Here is a 25076-nt window from a genome sequence, read left to right as displayed (position 1 = left end):
TGAAAATGCCGTAATTTTGTCAAGAATTGTCGGAACGGAGCAAAGTGCAAATAAGCCAAATATTTGCAAACAATCAGTGGACGAGAAAGAAAGTTATAGCTAATAGTTCCCTCTGTGTTCACTGGAAGGGGACTATTGATAATTTTAACATCGTTTTATATGAAAAATACTATGAATTAACGCTCAAAAATACATTACTGTATCGATTTCAAATCTTCCCCTTAAACATGAATGAAAATAAGAAAATTATATACTTGCCATCGATGTTGTCATGCGTCTTTCAGTCACCGTAATACTAAATGCTGAAATTTTAGACGATCTTTGCTGAATATATACATTTGCTTTCTTATGAAAACACATTGCTCAGATAAAGTAGGAAAGGAAAACACAAGTGACTTATAGAGTTAGCAAGAGGTCTAAGTGTTATAGTGTAAGCTTTGACGGAAGGAACGACGGAACAAACATATTAATGTTAAAAGTTTGAATCATTATTATACAACTTGATTAATGCGTATTCTGTAATTTTACTGTTACCTTAAAGCGCTTGACTTTATATATAAAACGCAGAACAGAAAAAAGAAATCAATGGAGATAAAATAAAACCAGATAAAAGTTTAAATAAGACTTTTAAGTTCATATAGGAATTCAAATTCAAATATTCAAATTGTTTCAGTCTGATTCGAATTAATCTTTGGTCCAGACCAATGCTTAAAATTTTAAATAACATTTGATAATTCAAAATCCTGATTTTTCATCACTTAAAAAACATGTAGTGTCGTCTGCTAACTGGATTATCTTAATTCAGTCCCCTCTATTTTTTATGCCACGTATATTTATGTTTGTTCTTATAGCTATAGGAAGTAAGTAATTCAGCACATAAAATGAACAAGTACGGTGATAAAGGTCATCCATAATAAAACAGTTACAGCAATTCATTGAGGGAGTGATCAAGATTTCAGGTCTCTTCCGTTGCTCCTCGACAAATAGACTTGCTCCTGAGGAACTGGAATCTTGCTGATTGACTCGATCAATGATATACTTAACAGTTATTGTTGTAGAGTAAATATTGTAAAATCACATACTTTCGAGTGATCAAATTTTCGTGGTTTGAGGAATATGTATTGATTCATTAGAATTTGATTTCGTGGTTGAAGAATTGTTCAGTAATGATATACATGTATATTTTAAAAAATGCATTTCGTAGTCGATATAATTTCGTGGATCTATTCAAACCTTGAGAACCACGAAAATTAAACCCCAAGAAAATTAGTGATTTCACAGTATTTATTGTCTTTTTGATTTAATTTTCTTCCGTTTTTTTCAATAACTGGATTAAACATATATCGTTATCAATGAATTATTTACTTTTACAATTATATGTTTTTGTTTATTTGTTTGTTTTCTTAATGTCCCTTCGAGAACTATTCAGTAACCACTTGGAGGTTTTCAAACGTAAAGCCCGTGAGTAGTGTCAAAACCAGCTGCGATTGGGGACCTCAGTCTCCATGTCCCTCCATGGGATTCGTACCAGCGACTTAAATAGATTTTCATTCATAGATATCGTTAAAGTTCAGACAACTCGAACATGTACAAATATTAATTGACAGAATACATGTTCTGGAAAAATAATATCTGAAAAAATAATATTTGTATTTCTGTTTATTGCACCAAAATATTATTTTTTAATTTTTAGACCGTATCATCATTTTGGTAGTCTTCATATTTTCATCATTGGTTCCCCAAAAGAGAAATTTGTCGTTCCTCTTGTTTGATGTTGCGTAGACGCCATTTAAATCAGAATGTGCGCAGTTACCGTACCACCATCCACCAGTGTGATGGTTGACTGCACAATTTCTTCCATTTTGGTCATTGTCTCGATCAATGGTTGTGAAATACATCCCATTCAGATTATAAGCTCTAATCATCATGTCCCCTGAAAATAACGATTAAGCTAGTTTGAAATGTGACATGGATGTCAAGTGAAAATTTAGATTATTTTGATCATAAATTACAGCCTACCAGCATTTCCAGTGTAACCACTGATTGATAGTTGATATTTCTTAGCCCCGCTCGCAACTGAGAAATTGGTGTATTTGGCATAAACTTTGGAGCCTGTGAACTTTCCCAAATCTATTCGTAGTTCCTGGTTTCTTCGACTAGTTAAGGTATGGATTACATCATTTCCTTATCATACAGAGAGAAAAAAAGAGAAAAATGTTAAGAATGGAAAAATTTAATGAATTCTAGTTCATGAATAGCAGTTCATAAACTAAAGACGTAAACAAACGAATATTCATTTTGTTGTACAGTGTCAAGCACATCGCTTTACTCCGAAAAGCAAACGTACCCAAACGACATTGATACATTAGAAATTGCCATTCTTTTCAAAGGATTTGTATGCAGGACATTAAAGAAATAAGCAACAGTGTTACAAAGTTCGCTGGGAAATGAACTTTTAGTTGGTCACGAGATCAAATCTTGTGAAGCCCCAAGGGCTTCTCAGTAGATTTGAGCATGTGCCAACTAAAAGTTCACTTTCCAGTGACTTTTTAACATTGTTGTTTATTACTTATGTTTACATCTGATATCAATCTGAATCAAACTGCATTCATCACATTGACGGGCCGCCGTATTGCTATGTTCTGATGTCCTAGGGGGACTAGAAGTTGTTTGGTTTGAAAGTTCGTTTTGCTCCAACATTTGCCCAGATAGCATGACTCCGTTGGGCCAACGTTGGTTTTTGGTTGTATGGTTGGTGGAGTGTTGGCGTTGGGGAACAGATGTAGGCCCAACGTTGGTCCAACGTACATTTACGTTGGCATGAAAGCTAAACCAACGGTGTTGGACATGTGACATTGGCTTAACGTTGGTCCAACGTTCATTTAAGTTGGCATGAAAGCTAAACCAAGAGTGTTGGGCATGTGATATTGGCCCAACGTTGGTCCAACATTCATTTACGTTGGCATGAAAGCTAAACCAACGGTGTTGGGCATGTGATGTTGGCCCAATATTGGCCCATTGTAGTAACATGTTGACAAGAAACATAGCGATTTGGTGTTGGACATTAAGATGTTGGCCCAACTTAGGTCCAACCGAGTAAATGTTGACATGGATTAAGACAATTGTGTGTTAAATATGAAATGTTGGCCCAACGTAGCTCTAACTGAGTACATGTTAGTGGCAAAACATTGCCACTTATTGTTGGTTATTCATTGTTGGCCCAACGTTAGCTCAGTTTAATAAATTTTGACAATATAATGATGCATTGCTCTGTGTTGGGCGTGCTTGACTGAACTGGAGTTGGTCCAATAGTGGGAATACTGGGATTACTAGTACATGTACAGGTAGCCTGTAATGTTTGAGATGAAATGCTGGTCCAAAGTTGGTCCAATGTTGCGAAAAGTATTCATCAATTTAGATTTATCTATTGTAAATCGATGGTAATGTAATAAGCAACTCATTACAAACATGTGATCTATATTATATATTGAATGGAAATTATGAGACAATCCTTATAAGTCTGTGAAATACATATAGTATATTTATATCTTGGTAGATTCTATATTTAGCATCATAGAATCAAATTTAAAGTGCTGTGTTTTGCAAGTTTTGGGCTCCAAAATAAATAGGTCACTGGTGAAATTCACTGGCTCGGCAGGTGACTCATAGGTCTCCAAGGAAACCGTCATTTTTAAATCGGTTTTTTTTAACCGCGCACATTAACAATTCAAAGTGTATATGTGTCTGTTTAAGTGAAAGCAAGGATTTTAATCCTTTCAATGTAAGTATAGCTTTTGTTTTTGTTATTGAAATAATTAATAATGTGAAATACACAACATTGTAATAACCTGCATGTAGGTTTTCAAATTATTAGTACCAGGTAGCGGATTAAACAGTTGTAATAGATGAGGACCTTAACTTTTATAGGAATTGGCGGGCTTGAACAGAGCAGATATGTCCGGATCTGTAGGTGAACGCAAGAATGTTAACCAGTGAAATGTAAGTAATTATTTTGTATTTGTTATTAATAATTACTTATGTGAAATTCAATTTTAAGGATTCCTTTAAAAATATGTGTGATGCTGATGAACATTTGAAAATACTATTTTAATTGATGACAATCTTAACGTTTGCAGGAATTGCCGGGATGGAAAAACCCTCTTCACTCTGAGACTATTGATGTGGCATTTCTGTATATGGAAGGGACTGATTTATATGTGTGGGAAACATGGATTTTAAGAACAGATAAACAACAGAAAAAGTGATAACTTTCAAAACTCTACAGTTAGAACTTGAAGACTCTTATATCAAAGTGATATTTAAGTAGTGGACATAGTGATGTGGAGTGTACTTGAGAAACATTGAACTTTCTACCTCTTCATTCTTTTAGTTATATACCATGGAAAACTTTAATGAAAGTGAAAGTGGCAAATAATATATTGTGATACATTTTAGGAGGAAAAAAGTATTTGACCAAACATGGTGAAATTAATTGTGTCGTATAATCTGGAAAACAAAAATTACAGAATTTAATTAGTTTTGTAAGACATTTGTATTGAAGAATAATTGTGTCATTGATATTTCAAGAATCAGCTTTGTATCAAAGTTGAACCAACATAATAACTATATTTTGAACTGAGGTCCATTGTAGGGCCAACGTTACAAATTATTTGGTTAGCATCGGTATGTTGGAATAGCGTTGTACCAAGGTTGGCATTTCAACAAAAGCGTTGTACCAACGTTGGACCAACGTCATGATTAGATTTTGAACTGAGGACCAACGTTGGGCCAACGTTAAAAAAATATTGCATTGGCGTTGGTATGTTGGAATAACGTTGTACCAACGTTGACAAATGAACAAACAGTTTGTACCAACATTGGCCCAACATGTTGGGCCAACGGCGCGCCAATGAGCAGTAAGACATTGGGCCAACGTACCGTATATATTCGCCTATAAGTCGTCTTTTTGGGAGTCAATATCTGGTCCAAAACTCTGTATCCGACTTATAGGCGAGCTATCAAAACAATGGTATTATATGAGGTCAGTCCTTCTGAAATATAAGCTAATTAAATACAACCGACTTATAGGCGGACCGACTTATAGGCGAGTATATACGGTAAAACTGCCAACATTGGCCCAACATAACCGACATTGTTTGGCCAACGTTGGGCCAATGTCCTCATGCTATCTGGGTGAATATTTACAATGATAATCAGCAGTCAATAATTCTGTGTTTGTAATGCAAGAACAATGATTCCCACTGAGAATAATCTTACTCTTTTATGAGTTTTTAATATATTTGAAGTCAAAAGCGGTGATATCCCATGTTTTCTAAGCAAGCTCTATTGAACATCTGTTGAATGAAAATATCTATATGAGTCAGTTATTTTACCATTTTCATCGCTTTTAACTTGGTAGTTCCGAAAACAGTCAGGAATATGATTATTATGTAAAAAAAGATACATATATCACCTCGCCGAGCGATTCGGTCGGGGTACGACCTCTGACCCCCAATAAAGTTCACACAGAATTGAACATATTTTCTCTTCAATAAATTCATATAAGAAAGATCAATGTAAATCTAAATAGAAAAACTTTAATATTGAACAAGCTGTAAAGGTTTAGCACTTTCTATTCAAACATTTAAGAATTCTTTTCTCTACGGTAACAGATCTGAGAATCTAGTAAATATGAAAACCGGAAATGTAACTTAGCAGTCACTGAGAGGTGTGCTCCTCCATTGGATTGATTGATTGATTGATTTTATATTGTTTAACGTCCCTCTCGAGAATTTTTCACTCATATGGAGATGCCACCACTTGCCTGTGGAGAGCTGCAAATTTTGTTCTATACTCGGCACTTATGCCATTGAGCAGGGAGGGGTCTTTTTCGTGCCAGCACCTACTGAAGGCTCAGATCCAGTAACGTTTGCGAGAGAAGTAATATAAGCTATTTATTTGTATACAGTATTTTGTTTAAATTTCCTCCCAAGAAAAATAATTTTTCAACAAATCAACCTATTAGTATCTTCGTCATGTCATTTAAGGTAAAAGTAGAATCAATGAAAGTTAAAGAAGGAAGCAGGATATGGAGCTAAAGAACAGTATTCAATATCAAAGTCCATAAAACAATACAAAATAGGAGCATAGCAAACACGAACCTCCGAAACATCAGTCGTAGGATCAGGTTTTATGATTAAGTATCCTGTATCTACCACAACGACTGATGTTAGATCAATAATAGTATGATGATTTACTTACCTAACCAGTATTCTTTGTTGGGTTTGCCAAACCCATTTTTGTAATCGTTCCATTTTCGGCGAAAATTCGTTTGTCCATTAAATCTTCTTTGTATTACCTATAATTAAGGGACTTTGATGTGTTATTTGGAATTCTTCCGATCACATTTTATCATGTCTATTTGAAATAATTTTGAGAAAACAAATGCAGTTCAATCGATATCTTGTTTGTCACTATTTGTATACAGTGTTTATAGGAAGGGAGGTAAAGAGCTCATTGTTTCCCTCCTTCATTCAGTGTTAAAGGCTTTTCTTTTAGTCTTACTTGCAGGTATTTAGACGAGACTTCATCATTAAATATCTACCTTATCATCAATTGACATATTGTGTTATTTATCTATATGATTTTACAAGATTCAAAATCCACCTTTTTATTTGTTTGATTAATTTAACTGTATAGAATCAGGTTTAAGTGAAATTAATCTCATAGGCTATTGAATCACGTTAGAATTTCCCTATATATTTTCGTCTTATGAAGAAAAACAAATATTCACAAACAAACAAAACATTTTTGCCTACATTTTTTTTATCGCCCAATCACAGATATTTAATAATAGCTTGTAATAGTTCTAAACTGGTTCATTTATCGAACGTACCGTCCAACCTCCACCCTCCGTGGTCATATCACAGTACACCTTTATGGATGTTGCATTGTCTGGATAAATGCTGTACACGCCGTTTCTTCCTTTAGTGAGGGCGTTCCACTCAAGAATAGCTTTACAGTCACGCAAGTGTTGATTGTCTACTGTAATTAAAAAAAAATGTATGCTTTTTTTTTTATTGTATAAAGTACGATGGCATATTTTTTTCCAGTCGTGTATGCTGGCAATTTACCACAGGTACTAGTACGGTATGTAAATGATATATGTATAATTATAAACTAAGAAAATGATAACATACTTTCCTTTATGTCGTCTAATACTATTCCAGGGGCAATTTTGTAATTTGATGTTATATCCATGGAAATGGGATTGTTGATTTTTGCATACGTCCTAGTATGGTTCCATTCAGCCGATTTCAAGTAGATGCCAATTAGATCTAGATTATATTAAGAAAAAAAAATCAAACACATTACTTGCTTTGTGTTTTATCAAGAACATTAATTAACTACATCAAATCGTGCATCCTTGCTTAGGTAAGTATTCAACTATACATGGATGACGTATTGTCAATTAATAATTGTAATTTCCATTATTAGGTCACTTGAGTAAACTCATTTGATCCATTGCTATCCGTTTTCGTCCGTCGTCGTCCGTCGTGAGTCGTGTGTTAACATTTGAACATTTTCGGCTTCTTCTCTGCAACCACTGAACCAATTTCAACCAAATCTGGCACAAAGCATCTATGGGTGAAGGGGAACAAAAATTGTTAATTTCATTATCCCTGCCCCCCTGGGGCCTGAGGGGTGGGGCCAAAACCACTAAAAATAATGCAATCTTTAAAAATCATCTTCTTTACTCCTGGACATCAAGCATTCAAACTGTTTCCATGATTGTAATCAACATCGAGTCCTCTACACAAAGTGTGAAATTCATGGCCCTGGGGTCAGGGGTTTTAGTGCTAGGGTGGGGCTAAATAAGTATATAGTGAAAATGCATTATTTTTTTGAAAATCTTCTTCTCTGCTCCTGGGTTCTAAATAAACCAACTAAGTACATAGTTATGATGAGCAAGAGTGCCTCAACCAAAATTGTGAATTTTATTGCCCCAGGGTCAGGGGTTCTGGTGTTAGGGTGGGGCTCTATTGATTATATATAGTGAAAATACATGATTTCTTTGAAAATCTTCTTCTCTGCCCTTTTGTTTCAAATAAACTAACTAAGTGCATAGTTATGATGAGCAAGAGTGCTTTTACCCAAATTGTGAATTTTATAGCCCCAGGGTCAAGGGTTCTGGTGTTAGGGGAGCGGGGGGGGCTCTATTGGTTATATAGTGAAAATACATGAATTCTTTGAAAATCTTCTTCTCTGCTCCTAGGTATCAAATAAACCAAGTGCATAGTTATGTGCATAGTTATGATGAGGATGAGTGCCTCAACCAAAATTATGAATTTTATGGCCCCATGCAGGGGCAAGGGTTCTGACTGATTATATAGTAAAAATGCATGAATTCTTTGAAAATATTCTTCTCTGCTCCTAGGTATTAAATAAACTAACTAAATAAATAGTTATAATGAGCAAGAATGCCTCTTCTAAAATTATGAATTTTATGGCCCAGGGCCAGGGGCTCTGGTGTTAGGGCGAGGCTCTATTGATTATATAGTGAAAATACATTAAATCTTTGAAATTTTTCTTTTCTGTCTCTGGGTATGAAGGAGATGAACTACTTTTATAGTTATGATGAGCAAGGGCCCTAATCTTGCAGAACTGTGAATTCAAGGACCCAGGGTCAGGGGTGGGGGTGGCTCTACTTAAATACTGAAAATGAATTAATTGTTTGAAATCTGCTCCTTTAGATTCATATAACATTTATTTTTTTTTTTTGAAAGGCAATCTTAAGGGTGCCTTTAAAAATTTGTGCAATGTGTGGACCTAGGGTCAGGGGTTGTATGGGGCACTACTGAATATTGCTGAATATTACTGATTAGTTGAAATGCAATATTGTTCCCCTACCCTCTGTATGGGTATTCAGTAACCAAGCTAAGCAACTGCTAAGTGAATAGTTATGATGATCAATGGTGCCTCTTTCAAAATTGTGAATGTCATAAAGCATCTGGCTTAAAACATGAATCAAATTCAATAACTGAAAAGTTGTTGCATAATGCTCAGGTGACCTATAAGGCCCCTGGGCCTCTTGTTTTGTCTATACCATACATCCTTTTGAGCTTGAGATAAAAAAAATACCACATAGTCTATATAACACATTTGTTTCATATTTGGTTATTTTGCCAAAAATAGAAGTAAATTATAGATAATTTGGATTCCGTACCTTACAAAATATGCATTGTAAATTGGCGTGGAAATTGTGCGTTTTTTGTCTGCTGCACGTAGAATGTCCATCTTTTATACCTTTTGGTACAATGGATGGGACATGGTTAGCAATAGACGGACCATCCCATTTATTGTTTTTAAGAGTGTTCGGAAGAAAGAGATTATAGATATAGAGAACTTCTAATAACAATGCATTGTTACTTGTCACACATCATCAGAAGCATTGTATGTTTTGATGACACTCTGTTTAAAAGGTGGTAATTTACATTTTATAATGTAATTAATTAACAAGTGAACTTCATAGGGGAATTTCTTTAAAATATCTAAGATTTGAAAAAAAGTTTTCAAATAAATCTTTGAAATAAAACCTTGTCTAAAATCAGTTTTGACATTTTAATTCATAGTGAAAAACATATCAACATAGATACAGAGATTTCATAGTAGATGCAGTTCATTTAAATATGGTTACTTTTTTTTAATCTTTAATATTTGAATAATAAATAAAAATTACCTTAATAATTATGTCAATGTCATATTTATTATTTTTAGATGATGCTTTTTTGATTCAATGCATGAATGCTTGTATTACATTTGATTTTAGACAAAATATACACATACACATATATTACCTTTAAGTGACTGGTGTACTTTCCTTCCAGTTACTCTGGGGGTCGTAATCAGAAACATTGCAACAAGAACTTTGACGTTCATTCTATAAAGATTAAGAAAAAAACATTGATTACTTTTGAAGCAAAATATCCTTATTACCTTCATATTGAGTTCATGTTTCCCAGTTTATTGAATATGCAAGAGCATGCTGTACAGTGAAATCAATTCTGAAATGATGCACTCTATTTGTCATGATGATTTGCATTTTAATTTGTCAAAACTTTTTATAAATTTCTTTTAAACTATGCATGAATTTCTATTGCAAAACTATCTGATAAATGTCAGTTTAAGAATAGCTTTTAATTAATTTTCTATATAGATATTGTCCAAAAACAGAAAGACATATAACATTCACCAGAACCGACAATGTCCAGACTTTGTACTACCATTTCCAATCTCACCAAGTGATTTTATTAATTTTTGAAAATTACATTTAAAAATTGTAGTTAAAAAAGTCTTAATAAAGCCATGTCCGGATTTAAATATTGCATTGTAAGAAGTGATAAATTCTAAAATGCCTGAAAAATACTTTATTTGTAATCTATAAAATTGAATCCGGAGTCAACATACTATGGCTTTATCATGAATCAAGGAAGACGAAATACTCCATCACAATATTTCGGTAGACAAAGCCTCCACTGGGACATCTCCATTTTTTCAGCGGGTATTTTTAGCTCATACATATAATATAATTTACTTTCTTGTCACTCTACCCATGTAATCAGTTTTATTTTTTATTATACAGACACTTGAAACTTTTTATAAATAGCATTGTCCGACGATTTTTTTATCATCGCCGCTATTCCAACATTCATGCTAACTATATATAAGCCGTAGACTTCTAACGGAGGGATTCTTCTCATGTTTCTTGCTTTTAAAAACTGTTGAAATCAATGATGATATTAATGGCATTGAATTTGGCGAAGTCAGGTCAAGGTCTTTTTCTTTTCCCTTTGACATTAATGATTAACAAAAATTACCGTTCCATAGCATGAGATGCCTACATCTATTTCAAAACATAAAGTGCTTTTCTTCTTGCATAAAAACACATAATTATATAGGGTTTATAAAACGATATCACCAAATTCTCGTGAGTAATAAAACTAAATAGATACTGACTTATCAAAATTTTCTACTTTTCTTAAATTTTTAGAATATATCTGGTTTTTTTTTAGCTCTTCGTTTATTTATTTTATTTTTATATATGATAAAGCGGTCATATCAAGAAAGAAAATGACACAAAAACATTTTCGTTGTTTACAAAGAGAGAGAAAACTAACTGGAAGCTTTTAAAGCTTATATGATTGGGGTTTGTTTGGAAAAAGTCATATTTATTTGATATATTTTAAACCTTTAGTCCATTATTATCAATTAAACTTGCATTTAAAAATTTCCTCAAATCTTTGATTGTGTAAAAAAAAATATAATTAAATTCATTGTACTATAGAAATTTTGAGAAGCAGAAAAGAAAGTATTTTATCAATTTTAAGTTGTTAATTTTTTATTTACTGTGTCAATGAAGAAATCTTACAATAATTGAAAACAATTAAAAACATGTGCAGAAAAAAAGTTAAATTTGTCTTACCTCATATTACTTAGACCTACAATACATGTGCGACGAGAGACACAAAGAACGCATGGTTTATATTCTGTTTGCAAAAAGAACACGTGTTACAATATAATCATATATGGAGATGATGAAGGAGGATTTAAGTACAATAAATATGTCTATAATTTTTATGATTTGATTTAATGCAAACCTTGATTTTGTGCAATATGTCTAAGTGGTATTAAAAAGTATAATTAATAATTACATAACATTTACATGTATATGTTTTATATGGAAGCGTATGGGTCTCTAAATTGTTGTTTTTAAATTTGTAGCTGGTTCTTATATTGTCTTGACAACAACAAAGTGTTACGACTCAATATTTATACATATTATATTTTGAAATAAAATTCGGTAATTTTCATTTCTCTGTAGTGGCGTTTCCTTAGTTCATTAAGAGACAGCTTCAGTGCCATGTATTTGCTATTATATACCAAACATATATTATTTTTGAAAGTTGGATATACGAGGGTCAGTCAAAAAATACGTGGACAATGTTCCCCATCATCATATTATCATTACAAAATTATAGAGCAACACATTTCGTAAATAAAAAACATTTATGTTGTCTAAGTGTGACGTTTCATTCCAATTAATTAAAAAGAACTCGCTAACCAACTTCTGAAGCAACATGATTTGATACCACGCAGCACGGTTAACCAACATTGTTATGTCAAAAATTACGTCGAGAAAGTTTCCCAAAAATACTGAACTTAACACGGTTTTGTAGCATCTTCTTCATTAATAAAAATATCTCCATGGCAATTGATACCTAGCTTAGTTTGATAACAGTTGTGCAAATATCTTGAACTTGATTGTCAACCTGGTGTCTTCGAATTCTCCACTGCGTAACTATATGATTCTGCAACAGTGAAATGCACATCACGTGCAATGACGTTCTAAACACTTTTGACAAGATTTTAAACTATAACCTGTTTTTTGGCAGACCATCCATCTTCTCATTCAAACTCGCTACCACTCGAAAACTTTACACGGTTTATTTTTCAAACAGTTTCCTGGGTTTTGCAGAGTTTTCCGATATGCAAAGCAAAATTTTATTCATACTCGCTGCTCTGTGACGTTCTCTAACGTCATGGTTTTTTGCCTGTTTAAAACTAGTATAAATGTATTTAAAAACCGATATCTTAGAAACGGGACGATATTTTACATTACCTGATACCATCTTAAGTAATACAAGACTTGATTTAAACATGTGAATTTCATTTCGTTTTGATTCAATTTATTTGAGGTATGGCTATAGGTAGTATAAAGTAAAATGAAGTAAATTACTCAAGTTTGACTTTGCTCCGTTACCCTATTTTCACTGTTCTCTATCTTTAACTTTATAATTTTGAACATATATTCCAATTTTTACTGAGATTATTCGGTTTTGTTTTTAGTATATATGTGTACCAAATTTGGGTTATGATATGACGACCAATAAAAAAAAAGTTAGGGCAAAAGTCTACGAACTTTTTGAATGACCTCGTACAACAAGCTTTAAAAAAAGACGGAAAACCAAGTATGAAAGACTGACAGACAGCAAGATAAAAAGACAGACAAACGTAGAGACACAAAGAAAACCTAAGGCCTCCTCCGTTTTCACTGATAATGACAAATAATACAAAGGAAATAAAGGAAATAAAGGAAATTTCAGGATATTCGTCACTGACACTTGTTTCTGTCATAAAAGTTTACCCACTGTATGCAGTCTGTTCATCTTAAAATAAGTGTCTCAAGTATACGTTTACGCTGGAAAATTATCTGAAAACCTGGCACTTTTGAAAAAATCGAACCCTGTAAAATAAATTCAACACCAAATAAAAAAACTGGAAACTCCATTTATTACATTTTCAGTATTTTTTCTCAACTTGCGTCGATCTTTTTAATATAAACTAGACAAAATTGTGAACGCACCACTTAATTTTTGTTTATATGAATTGAACATATTTGCCTAGTCGATACACGTATATGGATGTATACATGTTATCTAATGTAGTAGGACTGGCAAATGTCTTAGTGTCATGACAAAACTCCAAAATGACCTTATTGAGCAAAAACCAATTTTCCGACAGGCATTTCGTACCTTTTCCCCCAGATATTTGCATTTCTTATTACCGATGATGGTCCTTGAGGTTACAACAAAAGCAGTCTCCCAGTTAAAAATCAAATAAAAGACAGCAAGTGACTATTATATCGCCTGTTAGACATCCAATGCCTTTGTGCCCATACTTAGTCAACTCAACTTCCGGTCGCCTCAATTTTATGGAACCACAATGGAATTGTGGTGTCGTGTTTACTTAGTGGCTTGGCCCTCTAAAGTGAACATATTTTTATGTTTACTAATCTATTTGCAATAATTTCTTACTAGAAGAATAAATATTTTTTCATTGTTTTAATTTCTAACTAATCTTTCCCATGAAACCCCCTGCAGACACCATACTGTATGTTTTATCACGTTCTTCTAGGATCGAATACTGTATATGATATAATTTGTTTCTGATGTTTAAATTGCATGAACATTAAGAACAAAATTACAAAAAAAAATTAAAACAACTGGAAATTTATACCCCCAAATAAATATGGGCACGATTTTCATGTTTTTCATGAAATGGTTAAGCTTCAAATACCATTGTAATTATTTATCAATTAAACGTTAAAATGCTTTGTTTTTCTTAATAAAGTAAAATAATGATATATCAAAAACATCTAAAACAAGTTTTGAAAAGTAAAAAAAATATTTTCATTTGGTAGTGCATCAGCTATTTTGTCTAATGTAGAGACACATATTTTTCCACGACACACTGTTCCCGCTAACACTTTACATATTCATAATACAAGATTACAGAAGCGTTTTAAAAGTGCTCTATAAACTTGTTGTGTATGGTCTTATACTTTACAGTCTTATCAACATATGAAGTGTAATAATTCAGTTTTCCTTTGTTCAATAGATTTTATTAATGTTTTATTGATATACAAATATAAATATTTTCGAGAAAAAAATCAGAGAGAGGTGTTCTTGAATTAACTTCGCTGGGCAGAAATTCTAGTGATTCTTCATTTCACTCGGGATTCACTGAAAGCTTTCGTACTACGTTTTTGGTACCCTGTACGATTATAGGCAGCTGAAACACATTCAAAAATACTTTGGTAAAAGGAAATGGAGAGACATTGAGAGACAGCAACATTTTCATTCATTCATATTTTATTTCCACGTTGCAGTGATAAATCAATACTGTACAAAACACACAAAAACAATATCACATATATATAAGATAACTACATGAACTGAAACTCCTACACATACTTAATTGCATGTAAACATATTTCTTTTTAATATACAATATTGAATAAACTTATATAACTACATAATTAGATTATTTTAAATTATAATCTACACTACATCGATAATCTATTCTATCAATACGCTGCTTTTTAACGTCCCTTCAATTAATTTCAATTTCAAATTTTCGTCCATTTTGTAGCCTATCCAGTACTTGAAACTGTTTAAAATATAATAACATAGACTTGTACATAAAAAAAACAAACTTGTCCAACTGTAAATAATATTCAGGGTTTTTTTTGTTAATTTAGTATCCTATCCTCATGAAATGAAGGATTCTAATTTTTTTCATATATTCGAACATGAGAGAAGCCTTTCTATTGTAGTCTCACCGGGGCCTTTATGTTCTTCGATTTACAAATAACACACATGAATATACACTTCATCTTGATGTTTGTATTTGTCATTCATACCCTACTTCATTGTATTTCAAAATAATTAATATGTCTATGCTGCATCGGTATGCTAGTATATTAATTTCCTGCTCTTTCATGTAGTTTTCAAAACATTTTCCCCCTAATGCACTGATGTTAAAATTATGTCCATTTTAATTTTGTCATGTTGTAAATTTTGAATTTACCGGGTGGCAGTAAATACAAAATTTACAACATGACTTTACTGCCACCCGGTAAATTCAAAATTTACAACATGACAATCTCAGAAAGGGTTCCCTTTATATTTTCGATGTCAAAATTTTACTCCTTTTTGTGCACAATCATAATGAAAATCTGTCCCTTGAAAATATGTGATTTTATAGTATTCTGCTTTCGACACTGTGTTTAATATGCTTTTATATGACAGAAAATATAAATAAATAGATTACCTTTCCCAGATGCAATATGATTGAGTTGATTCTTGTCACTTTTGTTACATTCCAATTTAGTTTACTAATATTAAAACATTGACTACTTTGGGAACATAATTAAAATTATGAAAAAGTTTTATTACACTTGTTGACCAGCACTGTTTTTTTTGCAGGGAAACGGCTTCTTACGATATGCAACATGAAGTGGAAGAGCATTTTTCAGCATACATGTTGATGTCGGCACCATTTTTAACAAGTTTTTGTGAGAGGGAATAATGGCCTTGAGAATATGCTAAATGCACTGGCAAGTGATCATTCTTATCTCTCTTTTTTATTTTGGCACCACCTTCTATAAGTTTTTCTACAACAGGAATATTGCCTTTAAATGCTGCTAAACATAGAGGCAAGTTACCAAAAGTATCACACGTATTGATTTTAGCACCACTTTCTATAAGTTTTTCTACAACAGAAAGATTGCCTTCAAATGACGCTAAACATAAAGGCGAGTTACCATTAATGTCGCATTTGTTGATATCAGCACCGTGTTGAATAAGTCTTTCTACAATAGAAAGATGGCCTTCAAATGCAGCTTCAGAGAGGGGTGACTGACGATCACAATCACACTTATTGAAAAAATTTCTGTCTGCACAATGTTTAATTAGCTTTTCTACAACGGGAAGATGGCCTTTCGATGACGCTAGAAATAGAGGAGATTGGCCATCAATATCGCACTTGTTGATATCAGCACCATTCTTTAATAATATGTTTACAATAGCAGCATAACCTTTAATTGAAGCTCTATGTAATGGTGTCATCTTATTTTCATCGTCTTGATTACAATTGGCATTATGAAAAATTAACTTTTCTGCGACAGGAAAATAACCAAGCTGAGATGCTATATGAAGAGAAGTCTGGCCGTTAAAATTGCACTTGTTTACGTTAGCACCGTTTTTAATAAGTTTATCTACGATATGAAAGTGACCATTCCATGCAGCTACAAGTAAAGGTGACCAATCATTTTTATCACACCTGTTGATGTCAGCACCGTATTCAATAAGTTTATCAACAACAGGAAGATGGCCATACCAAGACGCTAGAAAGAGAGGTGACTGACCATGAACATCACACATATTGATGTCAGCAGCATATTTTGGCAATTTTTGAACAAGGGGAGTATGACCTTCTTCCGACGCAAAATTTAAGGATGTTGATTTATATCTATTAAATCCATTACATGTATTGCCACCCCAAATTAAGAGTTCTACAACGAACAAATGGCCCCTTTCTGATGCTAAATGCAGAGATGATTGTCCATAAATATCACAATTATTGATAAAGGTTCCGTGCTCAATAAGTTCACTTGCTATGATTACATGCCCTCTTAATGATGCTAAATGCAGAGACGAGAGGCCTTTTAAAATACATTTCCTAATGTCAGCACCACTTTCAATTAGTTTTTCAACAACAGAACGGTGACCTTTCCATGACGCTAAATGTAATGATGACCAACCATTACCAACACTCATATTGAGTTCAGCACTGTGTTCAATAAGTTTTTCGACAACAGGTAAATGACCTTCTAATGACGCTAACAGTAGAGGGGTCCAACCACTATTATCACATTTGTTGATGTCTGCACCGCTTTCAATAAGTTTTGCAACAACTGGAAGATGGCCATACCATGACGCTAGCAATAGAGATGACTGGCCATGATTATTACTCTTGTTGATATTAGCTCTATATACAATTAAATTATTGATATCGGCTCCATGTTTTATTAATTTTTCTACGATATGAGTATGACCTTCAAGTGATGCGAAATGTAGAGATGTCATCCCATTATCATCGGATCGATTCCATTCAGCTCCGTGTCGAAGTAATGTTTCTACTACAGGCAAATAGCTATGATATGATCCTATATGCAGAGATGAATGACCATAGATGTTACACTTGTTTATGATTGCACCGTGTTCAATAAGTTTTTCTACAATATGAACATGTCCATTCCATGCTGCTAAAAGTAATGGCGACCAATCACCATCATCACATTTGTTGATGTCGGAACCGTGTTTAATATGTTTTTCAACATTACTAAGATGGCCTTTCGCTGACGCTAGAAAGAGGGATGATAGATCATGAACATCAGGTATGCTGATGTCAGCAGAAAGGTCTTGTATTTTTTCAGCAATGGGATCACGACATTCTAATGAAGCTGTATTTACAGGCATAAACGTTGTTTCTACACTAGGCAAATGTCCTTGCTCTGGTGTTAAATGAAGAGGTGACGGAACGTTCAAATCACACTCATTGATTTCAGTACTGTATTCAACAAGTTTTTCTACAATAAAGTGATGGCCTTGGGATAATGCTAAAAGAACAGGTGACCATCCATGTACATGGCAATGTGTGATATCGACGCCATGTTCCATTAGTTTATGGAGAACAGGAAAATGACCCTCAAATGACGCTATGAGTAGAGGTGACCAACCACTATCATCACATTTGTTGATGTCCGCAAAGCTCTCAAAAAGTTTTTCAACAACAGGAATATGACCGCTCCATGACGCTAGAAATAGAGATGACTGGCCAAACCTATTACACTTGTTGATGTCAGCACCACTCTTGATTAATTTTTCTATAACAAGAGCATGACCTTCGAGCGATGCGTAATGTAGAGATGTCATCTTATTTTCATCAAATTGATCAACAAATGCACCATACCAAAGTAATGATTCTACGACTGCCAAATGACCATTTTGTGATGCAAAATGCAGAGACGACTGACCGTTAGAAACACGCATATTGATATTGGGTCTATGTTCAAAAAGTTTAAGCACAACAGAAGTATGACCATTCCATGCCGCTAAAAGAAGAGCCGACCAATCATTAAGACCACACTTGTTGATATCGGCACCATGTTTCAGAAGTTTTTCTACAACAGGAGCATGGCCTTCTAAGGACGCGTAATGTAGAGGTGTGAACTTATTTTCATCGCATAAATCAACTTCGGCATTGTGCTTAAGTAATGTTTCTACAACAGGCAAATGACCATTTTGTGATGCCAAATGCAGAGACGACTGACCATTAGAAACACGCATATTGATATTGGGACTACGTTCAAAACATTTTAGCAAAACAGGAGTATGACCATTCGACGCCGCTAAAAGAAGAGCCGACCAATCATTAAGACCACACTTGTTGATATCGGCACCTTGTTCCAGAAGTTTTTCTGCAACAGGAGCATGTCCTCCTACGGACGCATAATGTAGAGGCGTGAACTTATTTTCATCGCATAAATCAACTTCGGCATTGTGCTTAAGTAATGTTTCTACGACAGGCAGATGACCATACTGTGATGCTACATGAAGAGATGACTGACCGTTAAAATTACAGCTGTTGATGTCAACCCCTTGTTCAATGCATTGTTTTACAACAAAGTGATTACCTTTCCATGAAGCTAAAAGGATAGGTGACCATCCATTAATGAGCTGATTAATGAGGTCTACTTTGTGTTCAATTAATTTTTCAACAATAGAATTATGACCCTCAAATGACGCTATAAGTAAAGGTGACCAACCACTATCATCACATTTGTTGATGTCCGCTCCGCTCTCTATAAGTTTTTCAACAACAGGAAGATGACCGCTACATGACGCTAGAAATAGAGATGACTGGCCAAATCTATTGCATTTGTTGATGTCAACACTATTTACAATTGATTTTTTTACAGCAGGAATATGACCTTCAAATGATGAAGTGGCATCATATTTATCACACTGTCGAATAAATGTTTCTACAACAGGCAAATGACCATGCTGCGATGCTAAATGCAGAGATGACTGACCATAATCATTGCACATATTGATATCAGCACCTTGTTCAATAAGTTTTTCTACCATATGAACATGACCATTTACAGCCGCGAAAAGAAGAGATGACCAACCATTGTCGTCACACTTGTTGATTTCGGCACCATAGTCTAGTAACTTTTCTACAATAGGTACATGTCCTTCGAATGACGCACAATGAAGTGGTGTTTTGTTATATTTATCGCAACTATCCAATTCAGCACCATGCTGTATTAATGTTTCTACAACAGACAGATGACCCTGTTTTGATGCTAAGTGCAGAGATGACACTCCGTCAAAATCGCACTTGTTGATGTCTGCATTATTCTGAATTAATTTTTCTGCAACACGAATATGACCATTTTCTGACGCTTTATGTAAAGGAGATTTTTCATTTTCATCGCATTGGTTACATTGAGCTCCGCACCGAAGTAGAAGTTCTACAATTGACAAATGACCATTTTGTGATGCTAGATGAAGGGATGATTGACCATCTTTGCTACAATTTCTGATATCGGCACCATTTTTGAATAATATTTCGACAATTGGAGCATATCCCTTAAATGATGCAAAATGCAAAGGTGATATGTTATATCTGTTGCTTTGATAACATTTAGCTCCATGCCGAATTAATGTCTCAACGACGGTTAAATGACCATTAAATGCTGCAAGATGCAGAGATGACAAACCATCAATGTCACATTTGTTAATGTCACCCAGATTTTCCAGTAATTTTTCCACAATTTTATCGTGACCTTTCGATGACGAAAAATGTAGAGGTGTTGATTTTTTTTCATCGCCTAGGTCACATTTGGCACCTTGCCTTATTAATGTTTCTACAACGGACAAATGGCCATTACGTGCTGCTAAATGCAGAGATGACCGACCATGTATGTTACACTTGTCGATTTTAGCACCGTGCTCGATAAGTTTTTCAACGACATTCACATGACCAAATTTGGACCCCAAATGTAGAGGAGACATTTCTCTACCATTACACTTGTTACAATCTGCACCGTATTCAAGTAATTTTATTACTGTTTGAAGATCCCCGTTCACGGCCGGAGTCCATAAAGCTGGATAAAAACTTCTCGGAGCATTTATATCTGCTCCATTATCAACTAAATATTTTATAACGTCGTGTTTCATTTTCAAGCAAGCAGCAATCACGGGAGTTATGAGTCTGTGATGATTATAGGATTGATCAACCTCTGCTATAGGCATTCCGTTGATATTTTCTTTCCCAATATTTTCCATCAAGAATTTTACCATATCTAAATTTCCATCAAAACTTGCCAAAACAAGTAATCTGACTTGTTCCTCCTGTGTAAATCCGAAAATAATTTTTTTGTCTTGATCATGTCGAACCACCAAATCTATCATACATTCCAGCAAATGGAGGTGTCCGTAGTAAATTATAAAACTGATTGCGCGTATTTCATAGGTATTCTTGCGGCCAACACGTTTGAGGCCGAGGAGGAGATCTTGTCGTTCAGACTCTCTATGTCCTACTGCTTCTTTATTTTTTTCACTCTGTACTTTTGAGTCAAGGATGATAGTACTAAAATGTTCTCTAGGTAAGAAAAAAATAGCTTTGAGATCCTCGTATGGTTTTCTTGTCAAAATCTGTATGAAGTGATTTTTAAAAACACTGTCTTTAAGTGCCCTGTTTACAAATACATCGTGCAGTTTCCCTTTCTCAACATCTGAATACAATCTATTTGCAAGATGTTCATATTCGGACTCCTTAAGCTTGATGCATAAGTCGTTTTCAGTGTTTTCTTTTTCTATAACAACTCTATTTGCAATGAAATTACTGTTCATATGTTCCAAAATTTGGTCAGAAAATTGCTCGCCATATTGAAGTGCAACAACTTCATATATTGAATCATGGATAAATGTGTATTTTTTCTCATTTTCTGTCACATAAGTACCAATTAAATACGACAGTTCCTCAAATATTTTCCTATTTTGTGGGTTGTCATCAACTTTGCAAGATGTATAAACGTTGTCCAGCATTTTTCTGTTGCTTAGATTTTCTTCAGATAGCTCGTTATTGTTCAGCATACAAAGAACCAAGGAGGCGTATTGCAGTTTATTTCTTTTTTGAATCTTGTCTATTTCTGAACGCAAGCACATGGTTGGGCATGTAAAAAACTGTGTTCCATATTCCCTGATGCTTTTATCCCTACAAAACATTTGACAAAGAAGTGGAAACATGAACATTTTCTCCATGTGAAGAGGTTTAAAGTCAATGACAAATGAAATCCCTTCATTTTTTACGTGACAATCGAATATGCCTTTATGATCTTCCATAGTAAGACTGTTGTCTTTACTATTCAAATCAAGGATGTTATCCTTTTCAAAAAACACTACATCTAATTCCTTTGCCTCATTGTACACTGCCAATCTACATGACATGAATAATTTTGATCGCTTTGTTTCAATATCTAGTACATTTTTTATCTGTTCACTGTGTCTTTCGAGATTAAACAACGCATGTCTTTCTAAGGTTAAAACGCCTAAAACGTCATCAATGACAAATATTTGAGGTGTTTTCAGGTCACCATAGTTGATGATATCCTCAGGTTTGGAGATTGGAACAATCTGATACTCGGACTCCAGCTGTAAAGCAATGTGGCGGATCAAAGCAGTTTTCCCAGACCCAGGTGACCCAATCACAACAACAATTTGATGGGAAGTGAAAAAGTCTTTTATGTCTTTATACGAAGAAGTTTCGAAAAAGACTCCTTTTTTCCATGAGTCCAAAGTTCTACAATGTTGATCTGGAAAACAGAAAAATTGAATTTCAAAGATAATATTTGTAGTCGAAACTTGATTCATAGCATTACCATGCTTTGGCAATACATGTATTTAAAATACATATTCAATCACTCTTATAAAACACAGCACACATTTATCATATTTATTGTTTTTGTTTTTTCCTTTTTGTTTGTTTGTTTGTTTTTGTTTTTGTTTTTTGTTGTTTTTGTATTAGACTAGTTTCTCCACCACCTAAAAGGACAAGAACAAAGAAACAAAAAAATAACTTGAACTAGATACGATCTCGTTGCGAGCAACGAGAGGTCTTCCGTCCGATTCAGGAAAAAAACCCTCGTAAAATCGAGCTGAATAGTGATTCAAAAGTTTGGTTACAAGGAGGATTGAACCCTGGTCGTAATGAATATACACTTTCTTTCTCAATGGGTGGCACTGTAGCTCTCCGGTCTGTCAATATATTTTACCGGAGAGCTACAGTTCTTTCTAGTCCTGGTCTCTCAAGTATGTGTCCAAAATATATATAGATTTAATATATAATATTTTTGGTATGGCTGTGGGCCCCTATCCTGACCACAAACTGGTCCTTTTTTCTCAAGAATCCCGAATCCGCCACTGGTGTAGAATTATCGAATGGGGCTGGCTTTTACTTCATTTATTCTATATGAACTTAACTCTTTCCCATGCGATTTCATATTAAGGCATGTTGATATAATCTTTCTCTGCACTTCTATTTACTTCTGCACTCGTCAATCTCCATTGGCGTCGGAAAAAAAGATATTATATAGGTATTGAAATTGGGATTTACATTTTTTTTAATTGGTTTAGCCCCCTCACTTTCGATTAGCCCCCCCCCTTCAATTTGCTTCCTACGCCCATGTGCAGGCCCTTCACAATTTCCCGCATAACGTCACGAGTAAATCGTGGCGCCTTTTTTTCTTTCGCTATCGGGAGTACTGCTCTAAATGTACTTGTCTATACTTTTGCAACAGTACACCTGTCTAAAAATTATAGAAGGCACTGTGGCAACGCACTTTGAAAAAATTACGCACTTTGAAAAATTTTTTCAAAGTGCGTTAAAATTGGGACAAAATCAACGCACTTTGAAAAAATTTTTCAAAGTGCGTTAAATTTTGGACCAACTCAACGCACTTTGAAAAAATTTTTTTAAAGTGCGATAAAAGTCTACATCAATATATTTAACCATGGAGACACTTAACGCACTTTGAAGAAAAATATCATGTTTTAGTCATGGAAAGATTTTATTTATTATTTTCTTTCAAAAAACTAAGCCTAACCCTAACCTCAAAAATGAATTGATTTACCCCCGTCGAAAAGAGGAGAAGACGGGTATAAGATCCCTAAGTCACAATCTTTATCTTTCCAATACATAGGTGTCGGTAACAAACGGGGAAGGGGAGCAATAAACCTAAAAAGGGTACGCTGCATTTTCAATGCTTATACGATGTATATATATTTTTAAATAAGTGGGGGGGGGGGGGGGGCTAAACCCCCCATCCCCTCTCCTGGCCCATCGCCCAGTCTTGATGCCTCTGCTATAATCAAAGCATTCATATAATTATGTATTTACCTAACTGGTATGACGTTGAAAACTTTCAATATAATATGAGTTAATTAAAACAGATGAATACTAGAAATTTTTAAGTACAGTAAAACTTATGAGAGAGAAAGAATTTCCATAGCTTTGAACAAATTGGCCCCTTTTTATTAGTCCCCTACCGGTGAAACCGGGGGGACTATAGGTTTCCTCGGCGTCCGTCCGTCCGACCGTCTGTCTGTCTGTCTGTCCGTCTGTCTGTCCCCGTCAGTCTGTCCCACTTGGTTTTCCGCACTTTTTTCCTAAACGCTTGCAGATATTGAGCTGAATTTTGGTATGTGAGTGTATCTTAATAAGTTACAGATCAAGTTTGAATTTCGCTTCGCTGCATTGATTTTTGACAGAATTATGGCATTTTTAATATTTTTCATAATCTCTAAATTAAGATTGGGTTCGAACTGCGCTAACTTCTGATTGTCAACAAAAATATGAAGCGAGGAAAAACGGTGGAGAAATGAGTTAAATTTTCGTCTTAATGTGGATAATTTTATTAGTTTTAAGGCATTTACAACTTGAAAACCTTTCAGTTTTACCTTGGACATGACTTTTGCTTATAATAAAATGACATGCTGAAGATAAAGGGGAACCCGGTAGGGGACATGTATTGCTTGTGCAATACTCTCAGAATGCTTGTTATGATAAATGCTAAGTTGCTTGAAGCTGTCTTCTGTTAGTACCCCCTATACACCTGTACATCTACTTATCAAAGACTAGAGTAAAAAAAAGAAGAAACGAATTAATGAACTTAAATAATCGTCACACTCTTTTTGTTCAAGACGCTTTTTTCCCTTTTATTTTATCAAAACCTTAAATATTTAAAACGTCAATATCTCAGGTCCTACAGTGACTTTATCATTAAAAAGTTATCAAACCAGGATCTATTATTTATCATACTGATTATTTGAAGGAATATTGATCAATCTTTACAATTTTTTCAAAGTGCGTTGATATGGTCGATATTAACGCACTTTGAAAAAAAAATATTTTTTTCAAAGTGCGTTAGCTTGGTCCCAAATTTTAACGCACTTTGAAAAATTTTTTCAAAGTGCGTAATTTTTCAAAGTGCGTTGTAACAAGGCACCAAACACCACGACTAAATCTTCGTGCCTTTTCTTTGGACTGATATATTAAATAGGTGTGATAGCTTCAATGAAATTAAGAAAAAAGAATGTTCTTCA

At 34.1% G+C, this 25076-nt stretch overlaps 1 protein-coding gene and 1 long non-coding RNA gene across 2 annotated transcripts; one reads left to right on the top strand and one right to left on the bottom strand.

Annotated features, from left to right (window-relative positions):
• Nucleotides 1-1659: 1659 nt before the first annotated feature.
• Nucleotides 1660-9936, bottom strand: LOC134235954 (ryncolin-2-like). Its single transcript, XM_062718128.1, has 6 exons — nucleotides 9858-9936; nucleotides 7200-7337; nucleotides 6896-7044; nucleotides 6262-6358; nucleotides 2020-2184; nucleotides 1660-1933 (listed from the first exon to the last, which is right to left on the bottom strand). The coding sequence occupies exons 1-6, from the start codon at nucleotides 9913-9915 to the stop codon at nucleotides 1683-1685; spliced, it is 858 nt and encodes a 285-aa protein (XP_062574112.1). The 5' UTR covers nucleotides 9916-9936; the 3' UTR covers nucleotides 1660-1682.
• LOC134235955 (uncharacterized) lies at nucleotides 3627-4421 on the top strand. Its single transcript, XR_009985508.1, has 3 exons — nucleotides 3627-3781; nucleotides 3928-3999; nucleotides 4137-4421. It is a non-coding gene; the product is annotated as an uncharacterized LOC134235955 (long non-coding RNA).
• Nucleotides 9937-25076: the final 15140 nt, after the last annotated feature.

Source organism: Saccostrea cucullata, unplaced genomic scaffold (assembly GCF_032062105.1).
Source record: "Saccostrea cucullata isolate Sc308-1 unplaced genomic scaffold, CSIRO_AGI_Scuc_v1 ctg3709, whole genome shotgun sequence".
Lineage (NCBI taxonomy): Eukaryota > Metazoa > Mollusca > Bivalvia > Ostreida > Ostreidae > Saccostrea > Saccostrea cuccullata.
Note: the sequence above shows the minus strand (reverse complement) of the source record. Positions and strands in the feature narration are given on the sequence as shown.